The 17,434-nt window shown below is 41.3% G+C and overlaps 1 protein-coding gene across 5 annotated transcripts; it reads left to right on the plus strand.

Annotated features, from left to right (window-relative positions):
• The first annotated feature begins 1,803 nt into the window (after positions 1–1,803).
• Positions 1,804–17,374, plus strand: itpk1b (inositol-tetrakisphosphate 1-kinase b). Of its 5 annotated transcripts, XR_008632633.1 has the most exons (13): positions 1,976–2,252; positions 2,650–2,797; positions 5,473–5,497; positions 8,354–8,479; positions 10,813–10,930; positions 12,942–13,040; positions 13,171–13,211; positions 13,451–13,616; positions 14,389–14,456; positions 14,536–14,698; positions 15,138–15,437; positions 16,236–16,291; positions 17,027–17,374. XR_008632633.1 is itself a non-coding variant. In XM_055156834.1 (12 exons), exons 2-11 carry the CDS (start codon positions 2,703–2,705, stop codon positions 15,416–15,418), a joined length of 1,182 nt encoding a protein of 393 aa, XP_055012809.1. In that variant the 5' UTR covers positions 1,976–2,252; positions 2,650–2,702; the 3' UTR covers positions 15,419–15,437; positions 16,236–17,374. The 5 variants fall into 5 exon arrangements, 3 of the variants coding, with proteins under 3 accessions (XP_055012806.1, XP_055012809.1, XP_020774999.1); XR_008632631.1 differs by having other exon boundaries at positions 15,138–16,291; XM_055156834.1 differs by having other exon boundaries at positions 16,236–17,374.
• Positions 17,375–17,434: the final 60 nt, after the last annotated feature.

Here is a 17,434-nt window from a genome sequence, read left to right on the forward strand (position 1 = left end):
TGGCCTTTTTCTGACTTATTAGTAGCCTCCATCATAAATATTTGTATAATTTAGTTAAATCATCACTTGCATCTGTAGATTTCCCTAACATTATTGTATTTTCAGTTTTTAGACCTACATTTAAAGTATAGCCGTGGTTGATTTCTGTGGTCTGTTTTCAATGCAAACGATATAAAACACCTAACACGTAAGTACATCAGGCGAAAGTTGCTTTTTCATGTCTGAGTGTGCACAAGAAGACTCAACACTCACCTCCTCTGTTCCTGGACCCTGTGTGTTGCAGACCATACATTTTCCATCAGTCCAGTGCTACCCTGCCACCAAAAGGTAAAATTTTTCACCAGTGTTTTTGTTCCTTTTACCTGTTCTGTAGGCCTACAAGTTGTTACCTTTTTCAACTTTAAATTATCATGCACTTACTCTTTATTGGTGTGTGGCTTATAGATTGTAGCATTTAACATGCTGTAATGTTTTAGACATGTCCTTCAATTTATATTGGTCAAGTGATATAAGGAATTAGGCTAATGATGCAGACTTCTAGATACCCCCCATTAACTTCTGTATGAAGTGGTCTGGGGGAAACTCCCAAAGATGTATGGTCACCTTATGGAACTGACACCTCTGACCACCACAAATCACAGGCACAAACAAGAGGGTGGAGAATACCAGTAGACATGTTTGAACATTAATTCAATCAATCAACAAACCAACCAACCACCAGCCTATTAATTAGGCATACATTACTCTTCTGCTTCTCTGCCGGTCTAGTAGAAACTAGGGGTGTAATGGTACACAAAAAATCACGGTTCGGTACGTACCTCGGTTTTGAGGTCCCAGTTTGGTTCATTTTAAATACAGTATGGGAACAAAATGTAAAAAACAGTTGTTTATTTGTTTATTTATTAAAGCAACAATTTGTTTTAACATTATACAAACAGGAAAATTAAATAAATGCGAAGTGCTACTGGGTATTACTAATACGTTAAATAAAATATTCTCAAATAAGGAACAAATGTATGAAATATTATAAAAATTGAATTACTTGTAAACTGTAAATAAAACTTTTTCAAACGTAAAGCGCGGCGCCATGACCGTAGTTTGCGAGGATTCACGTGGTTCGGATGGACGTAGTCAAAGCAGCCGTAAGTATAAAGCGCTGCAGAAAACACTGGCACCCCAATCACGGACGAGTTCCCTTGTGAATATTAAAGAGTCGAGCCTTCAGTGTAGCTGCACATGTAGTGGCAGAATGTAAACACACACAAACTGCGCGAATTCACTCGTGCACAGCTCTACACCGAACCGAACGTCCCGTACCGAAACGGCTCGGGATGAATAGGCTACTTGTGCCGTTACACCCCAAGAAACTAAATATGAAATTATGAAAGGTGCATAGGCGTTCAATATAGAGACAGTGTTTCAAAAACATAAAAAAACTAAACTTCACCAATCACAGGTGACCCACAATAGTGCTTCCAATTAAAATGTGACTTTGAATCAACATTGGTTTGCGAATTCAATGTCTGTCAATAAGATTTCAGCATAGTTTAGTTAAAGCATATTTGTGTGGCCAGCAGGGGCCGCCAAAACTCTGAAGATTAAATGAGACAAGTGACAGTCGCTAAACTTGAAATTAATACTTATCCTCCTTTACATCATTGTGTGTGAATGAAATTATCAACCCTAATGCTGAGATAACAGGGGATTATGTTGAAAGTGGAGAGCTGTCAAATGAACGGGAAAGATAAGAGATGGTGGATATTATCAATGGGGAGCAGAGACACTAGCAGCACCCATGGGGCAGCACCATGCTCTTCCGTGAGTAATAACTCCGCCCAATGGCGTTGACCACTCAACACATATTTAAGCTCCAATTGTTTACTGTCCACAAAGTTCTGGTGTTTTAACGACAGTAAAGTAGTCCTGACGCAGCAGCCCAAGGTGAGTGTCCCGTTTTCCTGAGTGTTCCTGAACGCCTCCTCTGGGTGTGTGCGCTAACACTGACCACACACACAAACACACACACGCACACACACACACATACACACGCACACATACACACACACACACACACACACAGAGAGAGAGAGAGAGAGCTCAGAGCTCACAGCAGCGCAGCGGGACTGTCTCTGTCATCTGTCACCTGCTCCACACCGGGCTGGCTCTGCTCTCCGCCGGTGGATGGACCGAGGATGGGAAACAAGTGCAGTTAGTTTGTGAACATCGCAGAGGTCCAGAAAGCGCCTTAGCAGGTTAGTTAGCCTGTCACCGCCGCTGTGAAGACTGTAGCTCTATTAGCTTTATGACTAAGCGTCCAGTGTTAACGCAGCTTTGGTTTAAATGTGCCGTGGTTTGTGCGTGTGCCGTTGTGCTCATGCTAGTTCAGTTTCTAATCGCAGGCTATGCCTTAGCTGCAGTTTGTGTGTGCCTGCTAGTCTGCTAGCTTTAGCCGCTTAGCTAAAGGCTCCGTGCGGGTAGTCCGCTGATGCTGGAGCCTGGAGCCTGGACTGACCCGGGTCTGTCAGGAGGGGCACCGTGCTAAGCACTGACATGACAGCCATGGAAGCTAGCCCGCTGCAGAAGTCATTTATGAGCAGCCTTGTGCTGTTGGCGGCAGTGTTATGACTACGTACTCTCTGTGTTGTGCAGGTTGATCCTGTAGTCATCTTTAGCAGCACCAAGGGAACCGGGACAAAGTGGAGATGCAGACGTTTCTCAGAGGCCGAAGAGTCGGCTACTGGCTCAGCGAGAAGAAACTCAAGAAACTCAATTTTCAAGCTTTTGCGGATCTATGCAGGTATGTTGTTTCACCATACACAGACAGGTGCGAGGTATCATGTGGGGACAGCAATCTCACTAGTCAGGTCTTATTTTTCTCAATCTGGTTTACACTTACAGAAGGTGTAGTAAAGTCAGGAATGTGGTCCAGAGGAAACTTTTACATCTTAGTGATTTTAGATGAATGCTGATAGAGATCATTTACACTTTATACATATTTCCTCAGTCACTCTATAATTACTCTTGCTTCACAACTGTTTTTTTCTCTGTGTGGCAAAATGCAGTGCTCTTACAAAACACAGCGTAAACCATTAATGGGCAGAATGTTTATGATTAATAAATGTAGATCTTCTACAGGACACATTCAGATTTGGTCAAGAAATGACTGGTACTAGAATGTTATGAACTTAATGTCAAGCATCATAGTTAAATATTGCTTACTTTTATCCTGTTTGGGGGAACATATTCTCCCTTCTCTTGCTTTTTGAGGGAAAATGATTACTGATTTACATTTAAAACAATAAATTTAAAGCAATAGGATTTTATTTCAGTCATATTAAAACAAAATTAAGAACATACCTAAGCACTATATTGTACCAAAAAGTCACATTGTAACTAGTCTAAGTCTAAATGTTAACTCCAAAAGACATGATAACATGCACCCTGATTAGATAACTATGCCTTGCCCGGATCACACTGCTTTCCATTAGAGACTTATCATTTCATTTCATATCATTTTGAAGGATTTATTAGTCTTGCTGTACATTTCTAAGTTCTGTGTAACAATAACAGTTGTTAGTGCAGGATGATTCTAGTAGGATTTCTCTGATATGATTTTGTAACTCACCTTTATGGCAGGGCTAGCTGCTCTCATTGCCTCATAAAAGATTATATTGGCTGAGTTTACAACAGGTTGTGCTTTGGCAAAGCCTCAGTATGTTACTCTAGTTTCCTCTTTTCCAGTAGCCTACAGTGTAGCCTTTAGCCACGCCCACAGCTGTGTGTAGGCCTACATGTGTGGCAGTCTTTGCCTAGAGGATCAGTCGGACAGGCCTAACCTGTGAGCTTCTACAGAACCTGTTTTTGTGGACAACCTGAGGATATGTGTCGCATGCAGTCACAAATGTAACCAAGAACCTGCCCAGCCTGCTCCTAAACTAAAACCTATTTTCTAATAAATGAAGGTGTTTTAGAGAAAAATATTTCACACTTCCACTTGAAATGATAATACAGTAGCTTGGTCTAGTATTGTGCACTCCTGATAGTATAGTGTGTTGTGGTATCCTAAACATAGTCGTTGTGTTTGTTCTTGTCGTGAGCCCGGTCTGGTCTGTGACACTTCATTCTGCTGAGCTTGTGCTGGTTGCTAAGCAACTGATTTGGGCCAAAGACTGGGAAGCCAGTGTTATTTGTGATTTGGTGTATTACCTAGGGGTGTAACGGTACACAAAAATCACGGTTTGGTATGTACCTCGGTTTTGAGGTCACCATTCTGTTCATTTTCGGTACAGTTTGGGAACAAAATGCAAAACCAGTTGTTTATTTGTGTGTTTGTTAAACCAAGAATTTGTTTTAACATTTTACAAATGGGAAAATAAAATAAATGCAAAGTGCTGCTTGGTATTACTAATATGTTCAATAAAATATTCTCAAATAAGCAACAAATGTTTGAACTATTATAAGAAACTAGAAAAGCACTCAGAGAGCGCAGACCTCCGCCAAGGACTACCCCCATTTTTTATATAAATTGCGATAAAATCAGTCTTCTGGATCAGATTCGGATCAGCCTTTGGAATATGAAAGAGGATCCCATTGTCCATCCCTGAGTCAAATTTCATGGGGTTTGGTCAATAATTAACCGGGATATTGAGAAACAAATTTTTTGGCCCTATTTACCACAATGTTAACTAAAATTTCAAAGTGATCCAGAATCCAGGATTTCTTCCGGATCACCCCCAAAATGAAATCAGTTCTTCCTTTTCACATTTCCAACAAATCCTGAAAATTTCATCAAAATCGGTCCGTAACTTTTTGAGTTATGTTGCTAACAGACAAACAAACAAACAAACAGACAAACGCTGGCAAAAACATAACCTCCTTGGCGGAGGTAATAAATTCCTTGTAAACAGTAAACAAAACTGTAGTTTTGTGAGGATTCACGTGGCTTGGAGGGATATAGTCAAGGTGGGGGGCAATTGTTGGCAGCTGCCCTAACTATAAAGCGCTGCGGGAAACACTGCCATCCCAATCACGGACAAGTTCCCTTGTGAATATTGAAGAGCCGAGCCTTCCGTGTGGCTGCACATGTAGTGGCGGAATGTAAACACACACAATTTGCGCAAAGTCACTTGTGCACAGCCCTGCACCGAACCGAACCGTACCAAAACAGTTGTACATTAATAAATGTACCGTTACACCCCTAGTATCACTTCTTCTCAATTACTGCATGAACCGCATCATAAAATCATATGATAGGTTTGTATGTCAAATGCCCTTCCTGCTCCAGCACTACTCACTACTGTGTCTGGTGTGATGAGGGTGATAAGTGTCACAAATCTGTTCTATTGAAGGCTTCAGGCTCTGATAGTTTTCACTGTGGATTTGCTATTTAATCATGGACATGATGTTTCACTAGTTTTCATAACCACATGTTACTGCACTGTTCTGACGTTGTGTTTCATCTCTTCTCCATAGGAAAAGAGGAATCGAAGTTGTGCAGGTAGGCCATACATTCTTTGTCACTCATTTGTTGATTGCACTTACGGAATAGGAGTATTTGAACAATGCAATGATCTCTGTTGTCAACATGGACTAAGCCCAGGCCTCCTTGTCCCTCTGTTGCTGTGGAACAGTTTAGACTCATGTCATGTTATTATGGTGATTACAGTCTGACAGTCCCATAGTGCTAACCCCTCATGACAAACATGAGTCTTTCAGACAATGAGCAATAAGGAGCTACAGAGCACCAGGCATGTGTCTGCCTCTGCTCGGTAATTAGTCTGAGAGGAGGTGCTGCTGGGGCCTTGTTGTGTTCAGGTAAAACAGGTCTCAGCCAACAACACTCAAAATCCACTGTACACACTGTAGTGTAAAGACCCATGTGTGTCGGAGCAGGACACAGATACTCATTCAATTATTTTGAAGTCTTTCTGTTGCCTGTAGAAAACATCCAGTTCAAAAAAAGTCAGAAAATAAATATAAATAGTATTTTTTTCCTGTAGGTTTCCTCACCTTGCACAGATCTTGACATGACAGAAATTTTCAGTCATGATGTATAATAGAGTCCACCACTAAAATCCCCAGACTTTTAGCTTCAATCCTACAGACAAATGGTATGAACGCTGCGTGGTACCAGTGAAACATTTATCTATGTGCTAACCTTGTCTGTCCTGTGAGTGCAAACACAACCTTCAGTGTCCACATTTAAACTGATTGTTTGTCAGTAATAAACATCGAGTGTGAATTAATGACCTCTTCATTTTCTTTTAATAGTGGATATAATATAGATATAAAAATGTGTGCAAATTCTTTAGGCATTGTTAGACAAACAATGACTACATTGACTAGTATCTAGTGTTCCTGAATGTGATTGTAGCGCTAGCCACCTACACTGTTCAGCAGGTTTATCTGAAATATAGATTGCTAATTCCACTCCACTGGCTGATTTAAGCCTACCCTGCTGTTATTGATCTTAATGTATTCCACAGTGTACAGGCATGGTTAGCTGGGTTTCTGTTAAGTCATTATGAGCACCTCATGGAACTGTATTAGCCTGTTTGGACGACACAGTAGACATGTTCTCATCCTGAAGCCTGGCTTTGCTCTCACACACCAATATCAGAGCAAATGGACGTTCCACAAGGCTATCACATTACATTTGGGAAGCGATCTCTGTGAGTGGTTTAGAATGTACAGTTGTACAGTAGATCCTGCTTCCATTGTCCTGTCATTAAATAAAAAGAACAGTCAGAGGAGCACAGACCTGAAGGCTTGTGTAAAATAAGCCCAAACCCATGTTTGTCCTTTGCTTTATCCCATATTTCCCCTGGGTGCAGCAGCTCTCAGCCAGCAGAGCTACATCAAAGTTAAAAATACTTTGACATGGCCCCTCTGTTCAGTCCATCAGCACACAGCTCCACAGGGCCTGTCCAGAGCACATCCCCAGAGCATGGCTCCAGACCATGTCCCCAGAGCAGGACATCAGAGGCAACAGGACATGTGAGCCAGCATAAACCCACCACTCCACGCACAAGGACCAGCTCGGCTCAGTGTGGCTGTGCTTTGGATTTTCTGTCATCATCTTTTAATGATCTAAAGCCGCACTCTTTATTTGCGTGTGCCTGGGTGTGCCAGTATAGCATATGACATGCATCCACATGTCAGTAGAGTGGAGCGAAGTGGACAGCACAGAGGAGCGTGTCAGTGCAAGCACACAGCATACAGCACATAGAGCCTGTAGAGAAGTGAGTGTAAGAAACCTGCACTGTCCTCACTCCTCAGTGTAGTTTGGGCTGGGTCATCGACCACTCCTGTCTCTCAGGCTGCTATCAGTGTGGAATGTATCTGATATGCATTTATTACTATGTGCAATCTCTAAAGGCACTGTTAATCATCAGTTTGTCGCTCCTTTGAGCAATCATTAAACTGTAAAAGTCCAGCACAGAAACTGCCCCGGCCCCCACCGACCCTCAGCAGCATGACGAACAAAGCCCTCGTCTCACAGGGACATTTGCACAGGTGTGTTCATGTCTGCTGATGATCCATGGTCATGATCCACACTCACCCAGCACATGCTGTTTGTGGTATTTCAGTGCTCTTATGAAATCTTGGGACAGTTTGTTCTTTGACGCTTTGACTCACTGTTGAAATAGTGGCTTTATTAACATATGGAATAGGGTTGGCCAATTAAGCAAATTTTAATTGAGTCATGTTCTAACAGCCATGATCAGCTTGGGTGTTTTTAATAGTGAGATTTACAGCTTATCCTTTGTCAGTAAATGCATGTCCCAGAAGCTTAGGGCAGTTCAGACTTTGGAGGAACAGACTGGGTATTCTTCTGTTAAATGGCACAGAGTCTGTATTTGAGTTCATGAAAAAAAATTAATAGAAAATGTAGATCGATCAATATGAAAAAATGCAATTACATAGTTTGCCATATTACCCAGCTCTAATGTGGAATTTTACTCAAAGTGCAGGCCCACGTATAGCTCTGTTTTGGCCTTTCTGTAATTCAGCCTCAGTCAGCCGCTCAGTCTCATGCATGCAGCTCATACCAAAACAAGTGGTCAGTCAAATCCCTTCACAACAACTGAAGTTATAGCAGCGCTAAACTTTGATCTGGAAATGCATAAAGAACCAGTGATTTACTGGAGCTGCTGGCACTGCTACAGAGTCAAATGTGTTTTACTACCACTAATTTCTTGGTTTGAAAACCCTCTTCCTTGCTGAGAAAAACAAGTTTTAAAAAGTCATCCATCTTGTCAGTTATGGTGTTTTGAGTATGCTGTTGTGTTTTCCCTCTTTTGTTCCCTGCTCATTTGAAGTGTATTGAAGCGTGTTTTTTGTTGTTTTGTAGCTGGACTTGAGTCAGCCTCTGGAGGAGCAGGGCCCTCTGGACGTCATCATCCACAAACTGACAGACCTGATCCTGGAGGCCGACCAGAACGATTCCCAGGCCATGCTGCTGGTGCAGCGAGTACAGGTGTCTCATGCTACTACTGCTTCACACATTACTTACCTTGTATGGAAATCACAGTATTAACATGTTACTTCAAGGACATTCATGCAAAAACAACTACTGGTAATTATGCAGAACTAGAAAACAATGTATTTATGAAAATACAATAATAAACTTTAATCTGCCTTTTTACATTATAACAATATACCAATACCAAAAATTACTACATCTTCAGGTACATAACTCACTCACTTTTCACCATTGTCCCAAATAAATCCTTAAACTTTAAATAAAATGATTAGTCGACTAATACAAATGGTGGACGACTAAGTCTCTATCAAGCAATTAATCGACTAAATGACTAAAGAGCACTATTGTTTTTGAATTGTTAATTGCTATGACAACAGTCTTAACTCATGGATGTGATGATGCCATACTCCCTGATGGGGGCAAGAGCCAGATTTCATGTTGATTATGTTGTACTTTGCCGTGAAATATCTGAAAGGAGAATTCACAACTGTTGAACCTGTTGATTTTCATTAGTGACTAGACCCAAGAATTCACAATTACAACAAAAAACTGCATTTTAACAATATTTATTTGGTGTGATAGGCCTATAAAATGTTGTGACATCATCTGAATCCCAGCAATAGGTTTAGATCGCTTGACTTTCTAGAATCCCTATCAATTAAAACTGACTAAAAATTGAGGACAGATCATACAAACAGGCAATTCAAATCTAAATATGATACCCTTTGAATGTGAAATGGTCCTCAAAATTCACAAACTAGGCATTTACAGATAATGATAAGTTTCAGCTTTGTTCAAAAGTTTTTCTTTTTTTTTTTCAAAAAACCCATAGAGTTATACTGAAACTATGATATCCTCAGATCTAGAACAGTTTCACCTATTGTTTGTTTGTAAATAAGGGCTAAAAGAGGATGCCTCGTGCTTTTGGATTGCCTCATCAATACACAAATTTGGTCACTTCGTGTCTGTTTCAAAACAATCTCTTGTGACGGTTCAAAAGAGGAACATTAATGTATTAAGTCACACAGCCAAACACAGCATACACGCAAATGCTTCCATGCACTGGAAAATAAATAAATAACATGGCCTTTTATCGAGTCAGGGTTGCCACAACAAAGTAGTCGTGCAGGCAGAGATTTGGCCGCTTTTTGCAGCAGGCCCTTCCTGATGGATCACTGTTTATGACATCAAGTGAGAAAAGGCCATGTTCCTCTGTGTTTGCTTCTCCTCGTTGCTCAGCTTAGTCATTTATAACGCTGATGGTACATGTGTATTTAACCTTTTTACAGTTACACATGGTTAATTATTTCTGCTTTCATAACAGCAAGCAGTTAACTTAATTTCCTGAATCAGATATAATAATAATAATCTAGTAAAATCATTTTCAAAATCTATTCACCGTAGCTTAAGCATTATAAACACACCCAGAAACATTTGAGTAAAGACTGTATCATTATTGTAACAAGGCTAACTCAAGACTGGTGTTGGTGGACATGTGTAGTGGACTAAACTACAGGCTAAAGGGTTTTGTCCTTAATAAGTGTTGGCTCCTCTTCTGTGTGATAGCTGTCATCTGCTACCTTAAATACCGCCTGTAGAGTGCCACGAGTGCTGCTTCTCCAAAATACACCTTTACTTCAAACTAATCGTGTTACTGAGAGCTGCTGGTTCAGTGTCTGCAGGCGTGCTTGGCTATGTACTGGATTTTATCTCGACTGCATTTTTCACTCAACACTCTTTTCACGACAATTTGAGTTTGTATATGATTCTGAACAATGACTGAAGCTATCCTTAAAGACTGAACTATTTTATCTGGGTCCAATCACACAGACACACACTCTTCAGTGCCTGTGTGTTCACTCACCAGACCCAACATGCACTCCGTTCATCTTTACAAATGTGCTGCTGACCTTCCCCATCAGCAGAGCCTTGTCCTGAGCTGGCAGAGGAGAGGCCGCTTGCATAACTACCAGAGCATTCTCGATAGATCCAAAGTAAATCCTACACATGTCATGGCACAGGCATTTGTTTATGCTCTGTTTGAATATGTCTATTTATACCGCTGGAGACCACAAAAGGACATGTTTGTGAGTGCGCTGTGTGCCTTTCGTCAGCACTGTTCTTGCTCAGTATCCGCCCGAAGGCTGTCACAGGCGCACAACAGGTGTGTGGAATGAGTCAGCGTGACATGCTAACGGCTAAAGATGCAGAGCATCACTTATGTAAGGGCTAGCACTGCTGACCTCACTGTCGAGTATGGACTCGTAGTGTTGATGTAACAGCAACTCACAATTCACCTGTGTATAATGTTGTGCTTGTTTGTGTAGGATTACATTGACGCACACCCCAAGACCATTGTCCTTGACCCACTGCCTGCCATCCGGACCCTGCTGGACCGCTGCAAGTCCTACCAGCTCGTACATCGGATAGAGAGCAGCATGCAAGGTAACACACACACATACAAGGATACTGCACTTTTAAAATGTAATTTTCTGTCCTTAAAATGGTGTGACAGCATTGTATTATTTTTATCTATTATTTATCATTATTAGAGATTGTGAAATATGATTGCCTCTTTTTGGTTATCTCAATGTTTGTAAATGCCTTGCTGATGAAGGCAGAGAACAGAAAAGCAGCCATTTGTTTTATAATGTATATTACACCCACAGTATCACAGTGTAAAATACGTAAGGGCTTGTAGAAAATGAGGGCACACGTACAGTCTATATTTATACATAATGTCAAAATGAGAAGGCCTATCTGTCGTTCACTTGCACAGCCACTTCCTCCTTCTTATCATCTGAGCGTTAGGTTGCTATGGCAACAGTATTGGAGGCTCTAGGCTCTGCGGCACACTGAAGACAAGGAAGCACTTGGGGTGCACTTGAGTTTCTCTGACAGAATAACAGTGCTGTCAGCAGCTTTAAAGCCTCAGCCTCACCACGCGTACGGCCTGCTCTGTGTACATTCTCCACATTGTTAAGGGCGACTAAGAGATACACTCTTAAATACTGTCCAATACTCTGCCACTCTTGATTTGAAGTTACTTGTTAAAGAGGAATTCAGATGAACGTTTGTTAGTACTTAATGAGCCTGCGGAAGATGTGCAATATTCAGACGCAATCTTTAAACTTCCTTAGTCAAAAGTCTTTTTTTTTAATTTTTTGAGATACATGATTTATAAACCCATAATAATATAATAATATATTGTAATCCAATCCCACTGGTTTATTAAATTACAAAACCTGGTGGTGCTGGTTGGTTTAGATGTATCTGATGGAGGTTTCTAAAAAACCTTGCTCAAACATTAACAGTGCTGCTCTCAAGGTCTAATGTAAGCAGCTCCATCTGAGAGGGGAGCCAGATCAGATCTGAGAATGGGTGTAACAACAGTCTTAGCTCTCTGTCACTTCTACATATCAGAAGAACTGCAGGGCACAGGATTCATCCAGGAGGAGCACAAGTGGATAATGATCTTTTTAAAAGAATTCCTACATTGTCCCATAAACGCTGGCTCCATCAGGTCTGCCCGGAGCATTCAGTGTTTAAACTTAGTTGCTCAGAGCTTGCTCACAAAAGCGTGGGCTCATCCGTGCTTCCTGCTGCACTTAGCACACCACTGTCTGTCTCTAGCCTCACGCTGGACATACACTTTTGTCATCTGACAGAGTTTAGGTCTTTGGGAACTCTGTGATGCAATGCAGACATGTCCCTAGAGTGGATTGTTTCCTGAAAGACATTATGTGCTATTCTTGTCCTGTTAGAATAACATAAGTATGACAAATCTGGTTGGAGCCAGTGAGCAATGGGCACTGGAACAGGCCCAGCAGCTGAGCAGGGACCAAGCCAGAATCAGCCAGCTGCAGAGACTCTGTTATGTAACGCATTAGACTCTCCAATTTTTAACAGTTAAATGTAAAGTTTGGGGATTGTTTTGGACTTTACTGTAGCGACTTGAAAACTTTTGTTTGAAGGTGACATACTATTCAACTACATGTTTCCTGGTGCACTATTACTCAACAGAAGTAAGCATGATCCAGTTTGTGTGTGGTTGGTTTTTTGTGAAGACTTTGTTAAGCAAGATGAAGCTAACAAGGAGACGTTTCTTGATAATTGTTTATAGTCAAAACAATTGAGACAACTGAAGGATTCAAAAATAGCTAAGACTAGAGCCTCTATCCCTGCCTTGTTGTAATCCCAGAAGTAAGGACTCTGAGATCAGAGGAAAGGTCTGGTGATGTTTAGAACTTTGTTTTTAGATCAGTTAATGTTCTCTTGGGAGATAGTTAAGATTCAATGCTTTTTTACTGTTTATAATGCAACAAACACACGCAGGCTACTTTTCCACAACGCCTCTTGCTCGTGAGAGTTACAGAAAAATGTTTCAATGTGAGGAAAAATCTAAAGTATTTTAAAATTGTAGTTTGATCCATGTGCACCTGTGTGTTTATACCAGATGACAGGATCTGCTCTCCTCCGTTCATGGTCCTGAACAGTGAGTGCAGCGCAGACGTGCTGGAGCAGATCCGGAAGCAGGGACTCACATTCCCATTCAGTAAGTGTCACCTGTGACCTCCCAAATCATCTACCCTGCTCTATAAGCTCCTTATTAGAAGTGGACTATCTCTTCATAATTATTATTATATCATAATTTCTTAGATTGTGTCTTATTTGTGTTTGTTTAGTTTGTAAGACTCGAGTGGCTCATGGAACCAACTCCCATGAGGTAAGGCTCAAAGGTCACCCACACCTTCTGTTGACAATGTGTAATCATGTCACAAGACACTATCAATCATTGCTTTTGTCATCGATTTAACTCATCAGTCATCTAAAAGCAGATGTCTAGGAATCATTGGTAAAATCCCAAGACGACATGACACATTATAGTGATTCATAGTTTAAGCCATTTTCATCCTAATTGCTGCTTATAATGTGACAAACTGTTGTGTGCTTTCCCTCTCACAGATGGCCATAATCTTCAGTGAGGAGGACCTGAAGGATGTGAAGCCCCCCTGTGTCATTCAGAGCTTCATTAACCACAACGCGGTGCTGTACAAAGTCTTTGTGGTCGGAGACTCGCACACAGTGGTGGAGAGACCCTCCCTGAAGAACTTCCCCTCTGGACCTGCTGGTGAGCAGCTACAGCTAAGACCAAATGACACTCCAAAGGTCCTCATAAATTGCTTTATAGTCCCTTCGATTCAACCTTTTAAGTAAGAGCCGAGCACAATAGGGTTTTTGCTCATGTGCTCAGTTTGTCCAGCGTAGTGACAAAAGAGTCACACTGTCTCCACCTGCATAGTGTAGAGAGTTCCTAATGCTGCTCTGTCTCCACTGTATTTGCATGTGAAACTGTAGATCCTGATGCAAAGTGCATGGTGATCAGAGCAACAGTCTGTTTTGTATAAAGCGTCTGGAATGTAGAGTGCAGCAGCAGAGGAGCTGTGCCCTTGTCAAACACATAAAGCACAGCCCAGTGCCAGGCTGCTCAATGTCCAGTGTGTACACCTCACTCAGCCATGCTCTCACTACTCTTTTTACTATAGACAGGGCAGCCGTGTCTGAACATTCATCATAAATCCACCAGCGTGAATCATGCTAAAAAACACAGAAATAAAAGAGGAATGGGGTCAATAAACTTTTGTGTCATGTACATCATGTCTTCAAAGAAATTCTGCTCTGAACAGACCACTGAAGAAATATTGGTCACTTTGTTTTCAGAAAGAAAAACATGTCAGACCAACACCATCATTCACATTTAAAGCAAAAAACTAAATGTGCCCCCCCCTCCCACTGGCTAATGATAAACATTTGAATATTGCTGCCACCTATTGGCTAGGAAATGGTGTGTCTTTAGTCATCAATGTGTATATTATTATACTGTATTTTCTCTTGGTTTTCAGACAGAAAAGCCATTTTCTTCAACAGCCACAATGTTTCAAAACCAGAGTCGTCCTCAGACCTGACCTCTGTACGTAGCATGTTATTGTGATTACCTGATGAGGAGTGTGTATTATTGGCCCTATTTACCCTGATGATTATGTTCTTAGAGGGACAATGTGGAGGGAGTGTCACAGCCCCCTAACAATGAGGTGATCCGGGAGCTGTGCCGCTCTCTGCGCCAGGCGCTGGGCGTGTCTCTGTTTGGAATTGACGTCATCATCAACAACCAGACAGGACAGCACGCAGTCATCGACATCAACGCCTTCCCAGGTAAAACACAGAAAACACATGAAACTTCCAGTGGTCTCATTATGATCAGAAGGACGGATCTAACTTTTGAAAACATGAAATACTTAAAAACAGGTGTAGTCATTCTACATTTCTTCATGTAGAAATGCTAATAATGCAAACATAATATTGAAATAGTCATAGTGCTTTTCTGAAGTCTGTACAATTTTTCATTTATTCTCAGTGGTGGTAAGCACTTACGCATACACTACATTCACACTAGGCCAGGTGTGGGAACAGTCTTTCCTGAGGACACCAGTTTTTGCATTAGAGCCACTGCTGCCTCAGTGTAGCTCCTGGTATTCTCAGCAGTCTGCCTCTAGTATTGAACAGGCCCAACACTCCTTAGCTTCCGAGAGCAGATGAGATTGGTGATTGAAAAGATGGTACTTGGTATGTGAATCGCATGTTGTGTTTCCAGGTTATGAGGGCGTACCAGAGTTTTTTAATGACCTGCTTAACCACATAAGCAGTGTGCTCCAGAGCCAGAGTGCTGACGCGGCGGCTGTGCCCGTCAGCAGCAGCCCCCCGGCTCAAGGCTGCTGTGGTTTGATGGGCAAAGAGGCCAGCGGCCCCTGGATCGTGGAGGGGGACAGTGGGCTGAAGGGCTCTCTACAGAGACTGGGCTGTAACACAGCCATGTCCCCCAACTTCCAACAACACTGTGTGTCCACTATCGCCACTAAGGCCTCCTCCCAATGACTGCTCCTGAACAAACCTGGTAACAACCATAACCTGTAATAATCATAATAATTATGATGATCCTATATCTAATCCCAACCTTTCCTATAGTTGTTGAAAAGACAATGATTTGGTGTAAGATTTTCTCTGCCTTTTGTATGTTTGATTTGTTGAATGAGATTTAAAGTACTGTAATGTGAACCTTGGAACATTTGCCTAATAATTTCACTTTTCTGATGTGGGAGTTTGGCAAAGACAGATGCTCAGGTAGCAGACGTAACGGCCACTGTTGGACTGACGTGTGCTGAGCTGTCGATACCACTGAACCCACACAGAGCCTCATGGGCATTTTGGCAAGGGGCATGTGAACACCCATAACCTGCAGAGCTGTTAGTGTGCCATAGGACTGTCCATGCAGACTCCCCAGTTATGTGACCAAGTCCTTTTGTGACACAGTATTCTCTGCTGTGTCAGAGGCCTGTAGGTTCATGCACAGGTGGTAGGTGCTCAAACAACAATACACTATTAGTTTTAAGCAGCCAATTAAGGATAACATTCCATTTGTGTTTGCTGATGCTTCCAGAGAATTCCATGATTTCTTTCTAGAATTCCAAAACATGAACCCAAGGACTTAAATGCTCACATTTTGGTTCTATGATGGAGCAAAGAATTCCAGAATAACATCAATTATGCCACTTGGCAGGGTGATATGTTTAAATACCCAAATGTACTGGGTAACTGTTGTGCTTAATGGACAAGATGAAAGGTTAAAAGTGGTTGTATATAGGGCAGGGCAGTCTGTTCTACTTCCAGGTGATTCCATGTCTTCTGTTTGTAGCTGCTGTAGTGGTGTCCTGAGGCGTCACATGGAATTAATGATTTGGAGCAGAATGAGTGAGTTCTTCTGAGTGTTCACTGTGAGATTTTTTACTCCTTTTAATATTTTGTCCTGACATCTAATAAGATTAACTTTATTTTATTGAGATTTTATGGGGAATTACTTTATATGTATAATGTAACTGTGTGAGATTTTGAACAAAGTGGGTTTATGGGTATTGAATGATAAAAAAAGAGATAAGTTGCACAAAAATCAGTGGTGTTGAGGACAGAGGCTTGTGGTTGTCATCTCTAAAATCTATGAATTTGAAAGAGCACTGCCTGTAAACTACTACTGTGCCTGCTTCCATACCTGCATTTCCATATTTAACTATATCCTCCATAAAGTTAAACTGTGTCTCAGTGTGAGGAGAATTGTAAATCGGTTTCATTCACATTTTATAACCTGATTTTATAAGCTCACGTGGAGGGCTAGGGTAGGGCCAGTATTTATTTTATTTTTTTTGAAAGAGCTCTCCTAATAACAAAACATTAAAGAAAATATTGGAATTGGAATATTGGAAATACCTGGAAGTTTTTAATAGGATTGAAGTCTACACACAAACTCAAACTTAATTCAATAATGCAGTTTTTGCCTGCAAGTAAAATCAATTGTACTTTAGTGCATTGTGTTAACTGACACTGGGCTTTGTTCTAGTTTTGTTTCAGATGAATAAGCTCAATTGAAAGATAGTGTATTTATCATAAACCAGGTCTAAACATCTGCATTTTTTTTTACCACTTCTACCATAGAATGCATAGCTGCCTGCCCCTCAACCTCAACTCTCTAATGCAGTGTTGCTGGCAGGCACAGCTGAAGCTCATATTGAGGAGTAAGGTGTTTTTGCTCTTAGCTGTGGGAAGGCTGAGGCGTGTACGTGCACCACTCCACTGTCTCCTCCGTGTACTCTCTGTGCTTGTCAACATGTGGCCCAGAAGTCTCCACCTGAATGTTTACCTGTGTATATATACGCCTATGCTTACATCCGTACAGTATGCTGTTTTGTATCAGTTCTGTAATTGAACAGAAATCAACATTTTGGTGACATTTTCTAATTAAATAACTAAATCAAAAAGGCAAAATAAACAATGTGAAACCTTCTTGACTTCTTGATTTTTTTGCTCTGATATTTCTTAAGTCATAGTAGAGGTGGGACTGTT

This window comes from Boleophthalmus pectinirostris, unplaced genomic scaffold, assembly GCF_026225935.1.
Source record: "Boleophthalmus pectinirostris isolate CB_2022bp ecotype Guang Dong unplaced genomic scaffold, ASM2622593v1 HiC_scaffold_10, whole genome shotgun sequence".
NCBI lineage: Eukaryota > Metazoa > Chordata > Actinopteri > Gobiiformes > Gobiidae > Boleophthalmus > Boleophthalmus pectinirostris.